Consider the following 15866-nt stretch of genomic DNA (forward strand, 5'->3'; position numbering starts at 1 on the left):
GATGGGGCGGGGCCCGCGAAACGAAAGGCTATGATCCGATAAACGTTTCGGTGCGTATATTGGATCTGGTCGAGGCGCCGTGCCCTGCAAAGCTATCCGATGCGTTGGTTTTTGACCCGTTTGTTCCCGCATCAAAATGGAAGGGACAAAAGCGTCACCTCAGCCCCAGCAATGACTTTCCGTAAAAAAGTTCCCTACCCGTTGGGACATTACTGACTCGTCTACCGGATATCTGTCTGATGGTCCCGCGAGTTCCGCCAATGAAAACCGCGAGTTAGCTCAGCTCCGCGGGTAAATTTGGAAAACCTCTTTTTATTTCGGGGCGCAAAAAGAAAAAGCGGGAGCAAAAGGAATCCTTACCTGCCTCTCCCGCTCATCCGCACGTGCTAGACGCAGTGGCACGTGATGCAGGAACCAACACACGAAGGACACGTGGGAAGATCCGGCTGGTGCTCACGCAGTTGCCCGTTCCGCGGTGAACCTCCCCTCACGCCTCACTCCCAGCGCCCATTCAAAAGTGGAAAGAGATAAGTACCTTGCCGGATAAGAACATCGCCTTCTCAGAATTATAACTTGTTCCACTTATATCTGGGGATTCGACAGCTACCGCGCACTACACCAGAAAGCGACGACCTGACGGACTGACGTGACGTGGGACTACGCTCACCCCATCTTTTTACGTTGGCTGCTATAGGTCGAACGCACGGAGACGAATTAAACTGAGACATTAACGAGAAATATGGGGGTGAGTTTATCACGTGCTGAAATTCGAAATTGGCCTAATATTTGGGAAAAAAAAATCTGAGGGTGCGTTAATAAGTACGAGGATGGATGAGGTGGCAGTCTACCGTGAGGCGGTGATGGAATGGCATTAATGTTGTCCCGTAACGAAATGACAGTTATGCCCACGGTCCCCTCGAAACTGACGCTTCCACGTTCCCAGTTTGCCCCTCCGGACGTGACGGGTGAACTTACAGTTTTACTTGAATGCCCTCGCTGGCCCGTACGCTGGGTCAGTGACGTGACGTGAGGCTGGTAAAGCGGTAATTTTGGAGGAAGACGGGGGTATTTTACCGATCTTGGAGCAACCTGATCGCCAGGGTTTGTTCACTATAAAAGAGGAGGAGGTGTGCGGGGGGAAGCCTCTTTAGGTTATAAAAGGCGAGAAAGAGATTGAGATAGATAGAGAAAGAGGAGAAAAAGAACACGGCGGCTGGAGAGGCGAAAAGAGACGGGAGAAGAAAGAGGTGGTGGCAGGAGAGAGGGGGCGAGCCTTGAGTTTTGGATATCGAGAGGGAGGCGTCGATCTCTTGGCTGGGAATTCCTTCTTATTTTTGGAGATTTCTGGTTTTATTTGGTTCCCGAGGAACCGAGCTCCAGATCGAGGGTTGATTCGTGGGGATTGGTGAACGGAGCTCGTCGCGGTGCGGATCAGCTCTGGATCGCTCGTGCGGCTTGCTTCCTTTGCGTTAATGGCGGTCCAATAGCGGTATCCTTCCGTTTTGTTGCGTTTCATGGTGGGTTTCCAGTTTGGTTGGATTAAAAGGGGATTACTTTTTTGTGGGGTTATTTTCGTGGGTAGTCGGGCTTTGTTGTGCTTTTAGCTGTTGGATTTATCTTTGGTTGATTTTGGTGGTTAAGGTATTCCTTTTTTACGATCTCAGATCTGTTCGTCAAGCGCTACCGACGTTTCAAACGGGGAAAGCTTTTATTTTGATGCATTTTGGAGTGATCTTTCTGATTATTTTAGCTCGTTCAGCGGAAAATCCGCAACCTAGTTCGATCTTTTGAGCAGTGATCGGAGAAGGAGAACAGATATATCTGAAGTTTTCGGTTGGTGGAGAAAGTATTGGAAAGCGAAAGAAGTGTGTAGTTCGGGATTTCAGACCGTGTCTCCTTGTTTCGATTTTAAATCTTTGCGCTGGAGCGTTTAGGGATTCCGGGAACCATGTCTTCCTTGAGCAGGGAATTGGTTTTCCTGATATTGCAGTTCCTGGACGAGGAAAAATTCAAGGAAACCGTTCATAAGTAAGTTGCCTTACCTCCGTTGAACCTTATCACTCTTAATATAGCTTCTCCTGTTTACTTGAGCATCTTGTTGAATATAGGTTGGAACAAGAGTCAGGCTTTTACTTCAATATGAAGCATTTTGAGGATCTTGTTCAGGCAGGGGAATGGGACGACGTTGAACGATATCTTGGTGGTTTCACCAAGGTTGAAGACAATCGCTATTCCATGAAAATATTCTTTGAAATTAGGAAGCAGAAATACCTGGAAGCATTAGATAGGTGGGATTTTTATTTTCCTTTTTTCAAGTTCATTTAAAATTTCGTTCACCCTTTTCTTTCTTGTAAATCCACTCTTGTGGTTGCTTTCAGGCATGACAGGGCAAAGGCTGTCGAGATACTCGTGAAGGATCTCAAAGTTTTTGCTTCTTTCAATGAGGAGCTATTCAAGGAGATCACCCAGCTGCTTACCCTGGAGAATTTTAGGCAAGTTACTGTGGAATCTAATGTCTGTGATGTGCATGATCTGTGAGCTACTCTTTTTTTATGAAGAAAATGATGTACAAGTTACTTTAATTTTTGAAATCCTGTGCAGGCAAAACGAACAACTATCTAAGTACGGGGACACTAAATCAGCCCGAAATATAATGTTAATGGAACTTAAGAAACTCATTGAAGCTAATCCGTTATTCCGTGATAAGTTGACATTTCCGCCATTCAAATCTTCTAGGCTCCGGACATTAATCAATCAAAGGTAAACATTTCTTATGCCCATTCTCCGTATTAATTATATGCTCATGTATTTTGTTAGTAATTGGATCGCTAAGAATAGTGGATTTATCATATCTCTGGAAGCACTGTAGGAATTTTGCATCATTCTTTTCCAGCTTTGTTGGAATACTTACTGACGTTAACATACTAATTATCTCCTCATCTTTAGTCTTAATTGGCAGCATCAACTTTGCAAGAATCCACGTCCTAATCCTGATATCAAAACACTTTTTACTGACCACTCTTGTGCTGCTTCTGCCAATGGAGCTCGTGCACCACCACCTACCAACGGACCACTTGTTGGGGCCATTCCTAAATCCGGGGGATTTCCGCCAATGGGTGCTCATAGTGTAAGTGGTATTCAACTCCTTGTCTCCCCCTCCTCCCTTATTGTTGTTATTTTCATACTAGTATCAACTCCTTCCCTATGCAGCCATTCCAACCAGTTGTCTCTCCACCTGCAAGTGCCATTGCAGGATGGATGACAAATGCTAACCCACAACTACCACATGCTGCTGTGGCGCAAGCCCCCCCGGGGCTTGTGCAACCTCCAAATACAGGTATTGCCTCGTTTAAATGCATAACTTCTTGATGGCTTGATGGATTTTCAATATGTTGTTGATTCGCTCCCTTGTTCTGTTTCCGTAGCTGCTTTTCTGAAACACCCAAGGACTCCTACAAGTGCACCTGGTATGGATTACCAAACAGCAGACTCCGAACACTTGATGAAGAGAATGCGTATGGGTCAATCAGATGAGGTGTGGAAGAAGCAACAATATTTAGTACCTAGTTCTTGGCCAGTGTCTTTAGATCGAATCAATTAAGCTTGTTATACTCAAATAAACAAAATGATTTTTGGCAGGTGTCATTCTCTAGTGCAACTCATCCACCGAATATTTACTCCCAAGATGATATTCCAAAAAGTGTTGTACGAACACTTAATCAGGGGTCAAACGTCATGAGCTTAGATTTCCACCCTGTTCATCAAACAATTCTTCTTGGTATGTGTCTGGACTATTTTATTCAGCAAATATTTGGTTTTTAATGTGCATAAATTTGTCTCACCTGTATTCTATTGAATTTTTTTATAGTTGGAACAAATGTTGGTGATATTGGCATATGGGAAGTTGGGTCTCGAGAAAGGATGGTGCATAGAACTTTTAAGGTCTGGGACATTGGAACTTGTTTGCCTCTGCAGGTACTTTCCTAGGTTGGAACTTGTCTTAGTTTTCTTATTATTACTACAACAATGTAAAATTTAAATTGGTCAAGGGAAGCTTTGAAAGGTTGAGAATTATTAAGAGCATGGACATGATGGTATTTTATTGAAGTTTGGAGAAGTTCACAAGGTTAGTGATAGTTTGCTTGGCTAGGTTATTTAATATTTTTAAAAATCTAAAAAACCTAATGCACCAAGAAGATTTCCAGTATATATAAGAATTAGACATATAATCAATGTTTCTCTAATTATAGGGAAATGAAACTAATGAATTATACTATTAAACTTTATGAGCGCATGATTGAAGGGAAGGAAGACTATGATATGAGATGAGTTATGAGGATCAATATGGTTTGTTAATTGGAAGATAAACTATAGATATTTTTTATTTATTAAGACAATTGATGGATAAATATCGCAATATGAATTATATGCAAATGGTCTCTTCTGCTTTAGGAAAATTATATGATAAAGTTTAAAAGATTTGTTATGATGGATTTTTAAAAAGATTTGTATATACTAATAGTTATATTAATGTGATTTAAATGTATCTGTTCAAATGATTAGTACTGTTAGGATTATAGGAGATGTGTATAAGGTGTTTCCTACAATTATTAGACTTTGCAAAAAAAAAATCAGCTCTTGTCATGACTTTGATATTGTCTTGATTCGATATTATTTGAGATTACTTCTAAATTGATTAATGGAGGCAAACGTTAGAAATTAAAGCTTTTGGACTAAGTAGGAGTAAATCAAGTATATGAAATGTAATTTTAGCTATATTAAGATAGAAATGCAGAGTACGATTAAATTAATAATTTCTACAAGTTTTATGTTTCTTGGATCTTGTTCAATAGGAAGAAAAGATCGATGAAGACATTTTTAGTGTAAAAATGAGGCAATTAAATTGGAGAGGAAATTTGAGGGTTTTCTGTCAAGGTTTCAAATATCAGTTGGACTGGTACATATTGATTGGTATTTTACTGTATGACCAGAGATTGGTCAAATCATATGACTCAATACTGATGGATATTTGTTCTTTATTCTTTTCAGTGATGTCAATTGCTGTGGTTCAATATACCGTCTGATATACTACTACCATATCAGCCGAGCAAGTTTTGTTGAAATCAGCATTGAATTGAGTTTATAAATTGTGTTTTCTTTCATTTACGACTTTGTTTAAAAATGAAAATGGTTTAAGAGACCTGTAAATTCTAGTGTGCTTTTGTGATTAACTTGTTGGACATTTAGGTTTGTCAACATGAAAATATTAAAAGAAAAAAATGAGAACATTGATATGGACGTGCAAAACTACTAGCAAAGTAAAAAATTAGAAATTCAGTTATCCACAAATAATTAGGAGTTACTGCAGGAAAGAATGAAATGAGGGAAAATTCAATATTATGAGTATGTTCAAGGGAGACATATAAATGCCTATGTGAATAAGATCAGTTGATTAGGATTTACGGTGTGAGGAAAGTTAGACCCAGAAAAATCTACTAAAACCAATAAATAGCGATTTGATTGTACAATGGTGGGAAAAAAATCCATGTATCTCCCAAGTAGTTTGAACAGCAGATTATTGTTAGTAATATTGTTGTATGATTTAGATAATGTAAAATTCAAAGTAAATCCCCGTTCGTTTATTGTGCAGGCTGCATTAATGAAAGATGCTACCATATCTGTTAATCGATGCTTATGGAGTCCTGATGGATCAATATTTGGTATAGCAAGCAAACCAACGTCTTATGTCCATTTAATTCTATTCCTATGTGAACAGATTTGGGTTTTGTGATATGTTATTTGTCTTCTTCACACTAAATGTTACTTCTCCTTTATGATGTCTTATAGGTGTTGCTTTCTCAAAGCATATTGTTCAAACATATGCTTTTAATGTTAGTGGAGAGTTGAGGCAGCAGTTGGAGGTAAATTAAAGATGTTTTGTTGGCATACATATACTGGTGTCTGACTGGGGTTTTTGTATAGATTGATGCTCATGCTGGTGGTGTTAATGACATTGCCTTCTCCCATCCCAACAAGAGTTTGTCAATAATCACATGTGGGGATGACAAGACAATTAAAGTGAGGACCAGAGGATATGTTTTTTTAAAAATTTTTAGAGCACTATGGCAAAATGCAGAATTCACAATCTTGATTACATGAATGTCAGGTATGGGATGCAACGACAGGACAGAAGCACTACACATTTGAGGGCCATGAAACTCCTGTGTATTCTGTTTGCCCACACTATAAGGAGTCTATCCAGGTTGGACCTTATCCATCAAAATACAAAGATTTCAATGACCGCTAATTCATCTTTTACATGTGGATTTGGTTCTTTAGCATTACTTCATCGTATGTTGTTCATGTTGGGAGATTGCTGTTAACAACTCATTCAATCAGCTATTTTGATGAACTTTCACTTTGCAGTTTATCTTTTCCACTGCCATTGATGGAAAAATTAAAGCATGGCTCTATGATTGTTTGGGATCTAGAGTTGACTATGATGCTCCTGGGCGTTGGTGCACAACAATGGCATACAGTGCAGACGGAACAAGGTAAAATGTCATCCTTCTTTGGAAATATTCTTTGGAATATGCATTGATGTAAATATTCTTTGGAAAGTTTGAAACAACTGGATGCTGTAATAAGGTCCAGCTAACATACGATAGTCATCCTTCTTCGTGTCAGTAGCAGTCTTTTTCTCTTGTTTCTTGTATGTTCATTTGTGTACAGTTGTCTCTGCATGCTAGATGCCAGTGTTTCTACTTCACAATTCCCATGCTATACTTCCTTAATCACAGGTCACTATTAACCATTCAAAATTTTTTGTCCTTTCATCTGCTTGTAGGCTTTTTTCTTGTGGAACCAGTAAAGATGGTGAATCACATTTAGTTGAGTGGAATGAGACTGAAGGAGCTATTAAAAGGACGTACTCTGGGTTTAGAAAACGCTCATTGGGAGTTGTTCAATTTGACACAACAAAGAACCGTTTCTTGGCTGCTGGAGATGAATTCATGATCAAGTTTTGGGATATGGACAACACTAATATACTAACTACAACTGATGCAGATGGTGGATTGCCTGTTAGTAGCTTTTTTTGCTGGTTTTGTTTTGAATACACTGCACTTGAAGCTTTCAGCTTATATGAATTTATTATCTTCTCTCCTACAGGCAAGTCCTCGTCTGAGATTCAACCGTGAGGGCTCATTACTTGCAGTTACAACAAGTGACAATGGTATTAAAATCCTAGCTAATCCTGATGGACTACGTTTGGTAAGGATGCTTGAGAGCAGGGCATTTGAAGGCCCTCGAGGTTCTTCTCAACAGATCAGTGGTAATGTAAAGGTATTATATTTGCCAATTGATCTTTAGTACAGATTGTCAGCTCTTATAAAAATTCTTGAGGAATAGCCCCCTTATTGATTGATGCACTTAAATACTTTTATTCTCTACTTCATGCAGCCCCCAATTGTCAATTCACTAGGAGCTGTTTCAAATGTTTCTAGTCCTATGGCAGCTGCCATTGAAGTAATTGATCGAACCCTACCTGTAGTGTCAATGAGTAGCCTGGTGAGTTCATAATGCATTACAAAATGTTATATTATCAGAAGTCAAGCATTAGGGTTATAACTATTAAACAACAAACTGTAGGCTGCTATGGACAATAACAGGACTCTAGACATTAAACCAAAGATTTCAGACGATTCTGAGAAGATAAAAAACTGGAAGTTAGCTGATATTGTCGATTCTGCTCATCTCAAAGCCTTACGATTGCCAGATTCTATGACAACATCAAGCAAGGTATGTTTATTTTCATTGAAGGTATTATTTGACTATTCCTCATAGTGTCTCTATTAAAGGAAAATTCAAGTATGAAAATTTTCATAAAATGAAAGTTGTAGATGTCAAAATGAGTTTTTTCTTTCTGTGGTGATTTCTATTGGTCGTAATTATTGTGGTGATTTGTAACCATAAGAGAGATCAAGTACAAAGCAATCTCAAAAGTTCCAACCTTTTAGGTACATAATATGTATCTCAAAGTTATTATATTTGGGCTACACATATATTGCTTGTTTCCTGACTAGGATGTTAAAGGCACTAGAGAGAGTTTTTTTGACCTTTTGTGTTTGTGTGTTATCATTATCGTTATTATTTTTATTTTTATTTTTATTTTTTGGGAGGAGTGGGTTCTTGTTGGATGAACCTGCAATCATCATGGGCTGGTGGGCTGGTACAGGATATGGCATGCCCAACCCATCGCAGCATGTGTCAAAATTAAACTTCACAGACTACATATGGTATATCTGATGCATGTTGCTGATATAGCAAATGCCTTGATAGTCTTTACTATGTTAGCAATTTGTTGGGATGACATACTCAAATTTCACTCTGCTTGAAACATGTTCTTAATTGAACTAGTACTTTGCTTAATGCGATTGCTGTTGAATAGTTTATGTTACTCATGGGTTACTTTTAAAAGATTAAATTGTTATATAAATGCAACATAGATTTTCTATTAATATAGCTGTTGCTGGTTACTCTTTTCTTTGAATATGACTTGCTACTTAGAATGATTGTTCATGTATGGATGCCAGTATATAGGAATATTGTTTTTTGGACATACAAAAGCATATTTATCCATACGAGGGTTATATGTCTAATAAATTTTGTGTTATTGTCTTGAAGCTTTTGTCAAAAGACCATGCTTACTTATTTCCTGCTCATTAATCTGTCAGAATTTTAGATGTCTTGCTATGTACTTAATGTAGATATTTAATCTTTTGTGATAAAGGTTGTTCGTTTGTTATATACAAACTCTGGGCTAGCAGTGTTGGCACTTGGCTCCAATGCCATCCATAAGCTGTGGAAATGGACACGTAATGAGCGGAATCCATCTGGCAAGGTCAGCATTTATCATTTGTCTGAATAATGCATTTAGTTTTAAGCTTTGTTTCTGATGGCTCCTTGTGTTGGTTCTCCAGTCAACTGCATCTGTTGCCCCTCAGCTGTGGCAACCATCAAATGGTATTCTAATGACTAATGAAACAAGTGACAACAATCCTGAAGAAGCAACTGCGTGTATTGCTTTGTCAAAGAATGACTCTTATGTTATGTCTGCATCTGGCGGAAAGGTTTCTTTATTTAACATGATGACTTTCAAGGTACAAGGCTTTCTCCAATGATATGGTGCAATTTTGTTCCTTGGAATGACTATTTTATAAATGTGAACATGCCTGGAGAGCATCTTTCTGTTACTTCTTTCTGATATGGAAATTTCTATCGTCTGTTAAAAATAATAATGTTTCACAGGTTATGACAACATTCATGGCACCCCCGCCTGCAGCCACTTTCTTGGCATTCCATCCTCAAGACAACAATATCATTGCAATTGGAATGGAAGATTCTAGTATTCAGATATATAATGTTCGAGTAGATGAGGTGAGCAGTGTCATTTTATACTTACTCGTTGAGTGTGCTTAATTTGTATGTTCCTGGAATTACTCATCTCAATCCTATATGTCTACTGCCTTTTTGGTTTTCTATAGCTTGAAGACATGTTTGTCTTCATTTTATAAAATTCTTGTGCTTTTCTTCTCTTTGAATCTGGTGTCTGTCTATTTCATCTTTATCACCCATTCCAAAATCTAATGGTATACCTAACGCATTATTAATCTCACTGATTTGTCTTCTCTTTATGTACGTACCAACTTTCTTCTTGAGATAGATAAATAACATAGAGATCAAATATAGTGTTGTTCACCATGATTATATAATTGTTTTTAGACAATAAATATCCCTCACGTTTCATAGTGCGGGAAGAAAATAAGAACTTTTTTTTTTCATATTATTGTTTGCCCATTTTCATTTTACTTACACTTCATACATGCTTGCAGGTTAAAACCAAGCTGAAGGGTCACCAGAAAAAGATAACTGGCCTTGCATTTTCCCAGTCACTAAATGTTCTTGTCTCTTCAGGAGCTGATGCCCAGGTGTGTAGACACCTTGTAATATAGATGCTTCAGTATTTTGCTTCAGACTAGTATTAACATGGAGGATTTTGATACTTGACCTTTAACTAAAATGGAAAAGTATTTTACTTCAGACCAATCAACATTGATTTTTGCTCTCAGCTATGCAACTATTATCTCTTATGGATGATGTGAAATTCAGTCACAGCTGTCTGAACGGATCACATTCTAGGATAGAGCATATTATTAGATTCAGCATGTTCTCTTAAAGGGTTACCAACTTTTGTGGCAGCTCTGCATGTGGAGCATCGATGGATGGGAGAAGAAAAAAACACGATTTATTCAAGCACCAACTTCTCGTGCAGCCCAATTGGTCGGCGACACCAAAGTTCAATTTCATAATGATCAAACACATCTCTTGGTTGTCCATGAGACCCAATTAGCGATCTATGACAGCAAACTTGAATGTTTGCGCTCGGTTAGCTTTTGTTCTCTGATCATTGCAGTTACACATCTTCTAAGTCTAGTTCCGCTGTTGCTAATTTCTTGAATCTATTGGCTAGTCTTGGTTTTGTTTGTTTCTTGCTTTACATTAGGGCACTTCCAGACTTAGTTCTTTGGTTTCTGACTTATGATGGGAATAAGGGTGATCATGAAACGTTAATACCAGATTAAGCATGTTTTGAGAAAGGATTCCTCCATTTGAACTTTGATTATAACTTTATTCCCAGGTCGAGTACCCAGTTTTGAGTATCTGAAAAGGTAAAAGATTTACAACATCAGTGAAATTCTGTGGCTGGATGCACAAGGATACCAAATTTTCTTGGCACTTTCACCTCGATTTAAGCTAATGCTTGTCCTTAAAATGTTGCTTGATTAAGAGGCTAAATGGTTTGATTATTTTTATTTTCTTCTTTGTCAGACAGGGGTCATTCTAGGTTCTGTTATCTTCTAAATAAATATTTTTTCCTTTTAATGCAGTGGTCACCTAGAGATGCACTACCAGCAGCAATTTCAAGTGCAGTATATTCTTGTGATGGTTTACTGGTATATGCTGGATTTTGTGATGGCGCAGTTGGAGTTTTTGAAGCAGATGGCCTAAGGCTTCGTTGCCGGATTGCACCCACTGCCTACATAAGCTCATCCATTTCTAGGTATGCTGATTTCGTGGCAATTGGTTGTCTGAACTTCTGCATAACCACAGTATGTGTGTCTATTTATGATAGTGAAAAGGATATCCCTCGTATAGCTAAATGGATTTGTGATCCTCAAAATGTTCAAAGACATTGGTTTGCATGTTGATGGCATTTTTACTTGATTATTTCCTTCGTGTATATGTATCCTGGTTTATATAGATTATAAACCTTCTATAGATCAGATTTTTTGTGATTACAAAAACTACCACAATAAAATCATTTGCTACCCAATCTTCAATTAATCTGAATGTGTTGGGAGGATGTAATGTGGTAGTTTAAGAAATTTGTAACTCGGACACAGCTTTTTATATGCATGCCAAGTCAATTTATGTTTTTAGTAATATAACCTTAGATCAGGGGTAGTGTGTTTTGCCCAAGTTATGTAATATGGAGGACTTTTATAATTTTATTCCAAGTTACTGCCATTTCCTGTGTAAAATGTGCATTAAGTACAGAAAATTGCAATCTATTAAGACCCATACACCAGAAAGCAATCACTGGTAAATTTTACTGACTGGTGGCTTTTTCATGACCTTATCGTTGGCATTTATCAGTCTCATGTTTGTAGGAAGTAAGAAATCAGAAACGCTTATATATATTTTCTTAATGACCCTTTCTCCAGTTCCGGAGCAGTTTATCCCATGGTCATCGCAGCTCACCCATCCGAACCAAATCAGATAGCACTGGGGATGACCGATGGTGCAGTTCATGTGGTGGAGCCATCGGATGCAGACTCAAAATGGGGGGTAGCCCCTCCTCAGGAAAATGGAGCTCTCCCGGCCATTGCTGCCAATCCTGCAAACAGCAGTCAGGTGTCCGAACCCCCTCCCAGGTGACTCATGTTGGTTTAGAGCACAATAGTTGCGTGTACCTAGAAAGCTTGGTAGGAAAAAGGTTCATCCGACCACAGCCACCCTCCAGGTTCACAGGTTGTCTTTGTTTCTGGTAGCCTGTAGTTCTTGTAAAATCTCCTCATCTATTTGCTACAACAAAAGGGTGGGCTTAGATGTGAGCTGTAGTACATATAGTTGACATTGGAAACATGGTATCTTTTAGTTTTTTCTTCCCTCTACATCTTTGCTGGTTGCGGTGTTCATAGAAACTAAATGAGTTGCTGCAAAAGTGAGTAAATTTCCCAGCTGGAATTAAGCCACTGCAGGTCTCGCAAATCATACATATTTTCAGTGAAAATTGGCGAAATGGTATGGCATGTTTTTACATTCGTGTGATTTGTCAAAGCTGTAAAATTGCAACTAACCCTTTTTCTATAGTTTGATCCATGATGCAGGTTTTGGTTTGCAAGTGGCATTTTGGCTCTGCTCATGAACTTGTGGTTCTGAACCGTGTACCTGAAACAGCTGCTCAGATGGAACTGTGGTCACATTGAGAGAGTTTCAGGTATTTATATACTCATCACACACCTCTTGTAAGAATATTGTTAAACTTAATCAAGAAAATTATGTTTTCTTAGCATTCACAAGTAATTACATGAACTGACCTCAGATGTTCCCTTAATATTGTTTACATCAGCATAAAAAAGAGAGGGAAAATTAACCCTAACTTGATGAAAACAGCACCAAAAGACATTTCTTTTCTTCCCTCGGTTCTACAGCATGAAATTTACTAGCTCAGGATCAATGGACTCTGGAACGTGTCTCTTCACTGTGTGGTGTGGTAGAAAATCCACAATACCTCTCGCATAAGTCATATACTCATAATATGTGTTGCCAATATAATCTCCATCTTTTATGGGGATGACATTTTTATCATGCATGTATTCCCAGTCCCCCGTCTTCCAGTCAAAGCTGTAGAGTTGAAGGAACCTGTCTCCATACTGTGCTACGAATTCTATTGCATCCACCACAAACTCCATTTCCTCCCGTAAGGTGTAGTATGCAAAGCTAACTCGCGTCCAACCTGGTCTTATTCCCTCGTATCCCTTGATAACACAAACATTCTTTAAATAATTAAATAGATTTTACAATAAGCCATGTAAAGTAAAATGTGTGAACAATAATATATAATTATGTCTGATTTAATATGCTCGAACTGCTACTTGTTTTAATAGCAAATTTATTTTTTCTTCGTCAGTATTATTTTGCGCTAACATACCTTCTCGACTGCAGACTTGATGGCTTTAGAGCGGGTGCGATCGATGCCGAGGAGCACGTGACCGTAAGGGCCGGCGCACGCGCACCCCCCGCGCGCCTGGATCCCGAACAGGTCGTTGAGCAGCCGCGTGACAAACCGGCAGTGCAGGTGCCTGCCACGCGTCGCTTCCGGGTACACGACGAAGGACACGACGGGCTGCCGCGCTTCCGTCGCGCTCCCCAGTACGAGCACCCGAGGGTTGCCCAGGACCCGCCCCAGCGCCCGCTGCAGCAGCCACGCCTCCGCCCGCTGGATCGCGCCGTGCCCCGCCCACTCCTTCACCCGAAAGGCCGCGGCGGCCCGGATCTTCTGCACGATCGCCGGCGTGCCTGCGTCCTCCCGCTCCTCCACGTCGTTGCAGTACAGCGTGTCCTGCAGGCAGAAACAGGGGGCGTGTTCGTTGCGGCAGTATCAGAGATCGGACGACTGTGTGCGGATCCATCACCCGAGGTACGGACCTTGTCGAAACCGCTGACGTAGAGGACGGTGCCTCCGCCGCTGGTGGAAGGAGGAATGCCCCTGATGCGGTAGAGGTCTACATTCATCAGCAGGACGCCGGGGCTCCCTGGACCGCCGATGAACTTGTGTGGACTCAGATACACTGCATCGTAGCCGTCCAATTCTCCTCTTCTCATCTCTATGTCCACGTATGGCCCACTTATTAAGCCAACCAAAAAAAAAGAATATTAAAACGATAAAAGGTTCTGCATTAACTGATTATATATATATATATATATATGTATGTATGTGTGTGTGTCCACGTATGGCCCACTAATTAAGCCAACCAAAAAAAAGAATATTAAAACGATAAAAAAAGTTCTGCATTAACTGATTATGTATATATATATGTATATATATATATATACATATATATATATATACATATATGTATATGTATATATATACATGTATACATACATATATATATATATGTATATATATACATGTATACATACATATATATATATATATATATATATATATATATATATATATATATATATATATATATATATATATATATATATATATATATTCATGTATATTTAGTACCTGCAAGCAAAGTCGAAGCAGGCGTACGCGCCATGGAGGTGCAGCATGCGCGCGATCGCACGGGTGCCGGCGTACATCCCAGTGACGTTGCTGCAGGCCGAGAAAGAGCCGAGCTTCATCCGCCCGGAAAACTCAGGCGACTGCAGGGCGGCCTCCAGGGCCGCGAGATCCGCGGCGCCGGACGCGTCGAGGCCGATCTCGACCACCTCAGCCAGGCTCTCCCGCCAGGAGAGCAGGTTGGAGTGGTGCTCGTGGGGGCCGACGAAGACGACCCACCGCTCGGAGGGCGGCAGGTGGCTGAGCACGGCCGAGCGGAGGATGGAGGGCACGGTGATCCCCATCACCTCTTGCAGCCGCTTGATGGCGGCGGTGCAGCCGGAGCCGCAGAAGAGGAGGACGTCGTGCGGGCTTGCTCCCATGCATTGCTTGACGTAATGGGACGCCTGCTTCACCAACTTGCCGGTGTAGAGCCCTACGTAGCTGTCCACCGTGTGAGTGTTGCCTGTGTCGAAGCCATGGAGAGAGAGGGCGTGAACAAAGAACACAAGCTTCCATGTCGATCAAGCTCCGGCAACAAAGATTAATAGCTTGCTTACCGTAGAATGGGAGAACATCACGCTGAAGGAATTCCTCAATGAACCGCAGGAACCTGCCGGAAGCCGTGTGGTCCGAGTAAGTGATGCGGCGGCGGCCGAACGGGGTCTCGAACTCGGCTTCCGCGCCAATGATCTGGGACCTCAGCCACCGAAACTTCCTATCACCATCGTGCTCGTCGCCGCCACCACCACCAATATCGGTAGATTCAGGAATCCATGCACGCAAGAGCTTCAGCAGATGAAGCTCGTCGTGCGCATCGACCAACGTGTTGGTCAGGTCGGTCTTTGCGTCACCTCGCTTCGTCGAATCCGAGGACGAGGGTTGATCTTGATGGACGCCAACTGCTTCCACGGGAGACATCACAAGGAGAGACATGGCGGGGGAGACGGAGATGTGGATGAACAAGCTTCGAGTTACACGTTTCCGGAACCAAGTCTGTGTCTAGGTATACATATGGAGACTTAAAAGCCTTTGGTTTTGGGAATCAATCAGCTTTCTCCGGAGCATGCAGCACCCGGTAAAGAAAGGAAGAAGGACTTCCGTGGCTTCTTCACATTGGAGAGGCAGCGTGGCGAGGCGAGGTCAAGCGTTCACGCGCGACTCCACCACGGGCTCGTTCAACATGCGTAGGTCTTCGGTCCACAGGAAGAGGAGAGCATGCACACAACACTGTGGGCTCGCACTGGAATCTGTGGTGATCTAACTCTGGCTGATGAAAGCTTCTTCCTCTTCTTAAGGCCTCATGACAACGTAGATCACAAGGATGAGACGTCATAAGAAGGATCGTTCATTACAAGGAACAAGATATACAAGGTTAAATAAGTACAGATAGTCGATTAAAGATGAGAATGGGTAAGGTCAGAGATTAAAGGAAACTTTGGTTGACCAGAGGGAGGGAAGC

At 40.7% G+C, this 15866-nt stretch overlaps 2 protein-coding genes and 1 long non-coding RNA gene across 5 annotated transcripts; 2 read left to right on the forward strand and 1 right to left on the reverse strand.

The window, feature by feature from the left end:
* The first annotated feature begins 1155 nt into the window (after nucleotides 1-1155).
* Nucleotides 1156-12236, forward strand: LOC135647031 (protein TOPLESS-RELATED PROTEIN 2-like). Of its 3 annotated transcripts, none has more exons than XM_065165676.1 (26): nucleotides 1156-1517; nucleotides 1665-2028; nucleotides 2109-2288; nucleotides 2379-2492; nucleotides 2602-2760; nucleotides 2947-3127; nucleotides 3211-3337; nucleotides 3426-3535; nucleotides 3640-3778; nucleotides 3869-3975; nucleotides 5651-5720; nucleotides 5848-5921; nucleotides 5983-6078; nucleotides 6167-6262; nucleotides 6427-6554; nucleotides 6848-7082; nucleotides 7171-7344; nucleotides 7462-7569; nucleotides 7651-7800; nucleotides 8792-8902; nucleotides 8982-9161; nucleotides 9310-9438; nucleotides 9894-9989; nucleotides 10261-10446; nucleotides 10950-11122; nucleotides 11787-12236. In XM_065165676.1, exons 2-26 carry the CDS (start codon nucleotides 1949-1951, stop codon nucleotides 11998-12000), a joined length of 3417 nt encoding a protein of 1138 aa, XP_065021748.1. In that variant the 5' UTR covers nucleotides 1156-1517; nucleotides 1665-1948; the 3' UTR covers nucleotides 12001-12236. The 3 variants fall into 3 exon arrangements, with proteins under 3 accessions (XP_065021748.1, XP_065021751.1, XP_065021750.1); XM_065165679.1 differs by having other exon boundaries at nucleotides 1156-1489; nucleotides 1642-2028; XM_065165678.1 differs by having other exon boundaries at nucleotides 1156-1489.
* Nucleotides 12237-12373: 137 nt separating this feature from the next.
* LOC135647083 (uncharacterized) lies at nucleotides 12374-14061 on the forward strand. The gene is made up of 2 exons (XR_010499832.1): nucleotides 12374-12562; nucleotides 13291-14061. It is a non-coding gene; the product is annotated as an uncharacterized LOC135647083 (long non-coding RNA).
* LOC135647067 (uncharacterized) lies at nucleotides 12576-15393 on the reverse strand. Its single transcript, XM_065165680.1, has 5 exons — nucleotides 14965-15393; nucleotides 14369-14870; nucleotides 13774-13972; nucleotides 13277-13687; nucleotides 12576-13103 (listed from the first exon to the last, which is right to left on the reverse strand). Exons 1-5 carry the CDS (start codon nucleotides 15338-15340, stop codon nucleotides 12771-12773), a joined length of 1821 nt encoding a protein of 606 aa, XP_065021752.1. The 5' UTR covers nucleotides 15341-15393; the 3' UTR covers nucleotides 12576-12770.
* Between the last annotated feature and the right edge of the window lie 473 nt (nucleotides 15394-15866).

Source organism: Musa acuminata, chromosome BXJ1-4 (genome assembly GCF_036884655.1).
Source record: "Musa acuminata AAA Group cultivar baxijiao chromosome BXJ1-4, Cavendish_Baxijiao_AAA, whole genome shotgun sequence".
Lineage (NCBI taxonomy): Eukaryota > Viridiplantae > Streptophyta > Magnoliopsida > Zingiberales > Musaceae > Musa > Musa acuminata.

Bases quoted from the DNA above. Each gene is read 5' to 3' on its own strand.
- LOC135647031 (XM_065165676.1), top strand. From the start codon at position 1,949: ATGTCTTCCTTGAGCAGGGAATTGGTTTTCCTGATATTGCAGTTCCTG. The intron at 2,493-2,601 runs GCAAGTTACTGT...AATCCTGTGCAG, and splicing joins CTTACCCTGGAGAATTTTAG to GCAAAACGAACAACTATCTA. The intron at 6,263-6,426 runs GTTGGACCTTAT...TTCACTTTGCAG, and splicing joins ACTATAAGGAGTCTATCCAG to TTTATCTTTTCCACTGCCAT.
- LOC135647067 (XM_065165680.1), bottom strand. From the start codon at position 15,340: ATGTCTCTCCTTGTGATGTCTCCCGTGGAAGCAGTTGGCGTCCATCAA. The intron at 13,973-14,368 runs GTACTAAATATA...TGGCTTAATAAG, and splicing joins TGCTTCGACTTTGCTTGCAG to TGGGCCATACGTGGACATAG. The intron at 13,688-13,773 runs GTCCGTACCTCG...TTCTGCCTGCAG, and splicing joins ACGTCAGCGGTTTCGACAAG to GACACGCTGTACTGCAACGA.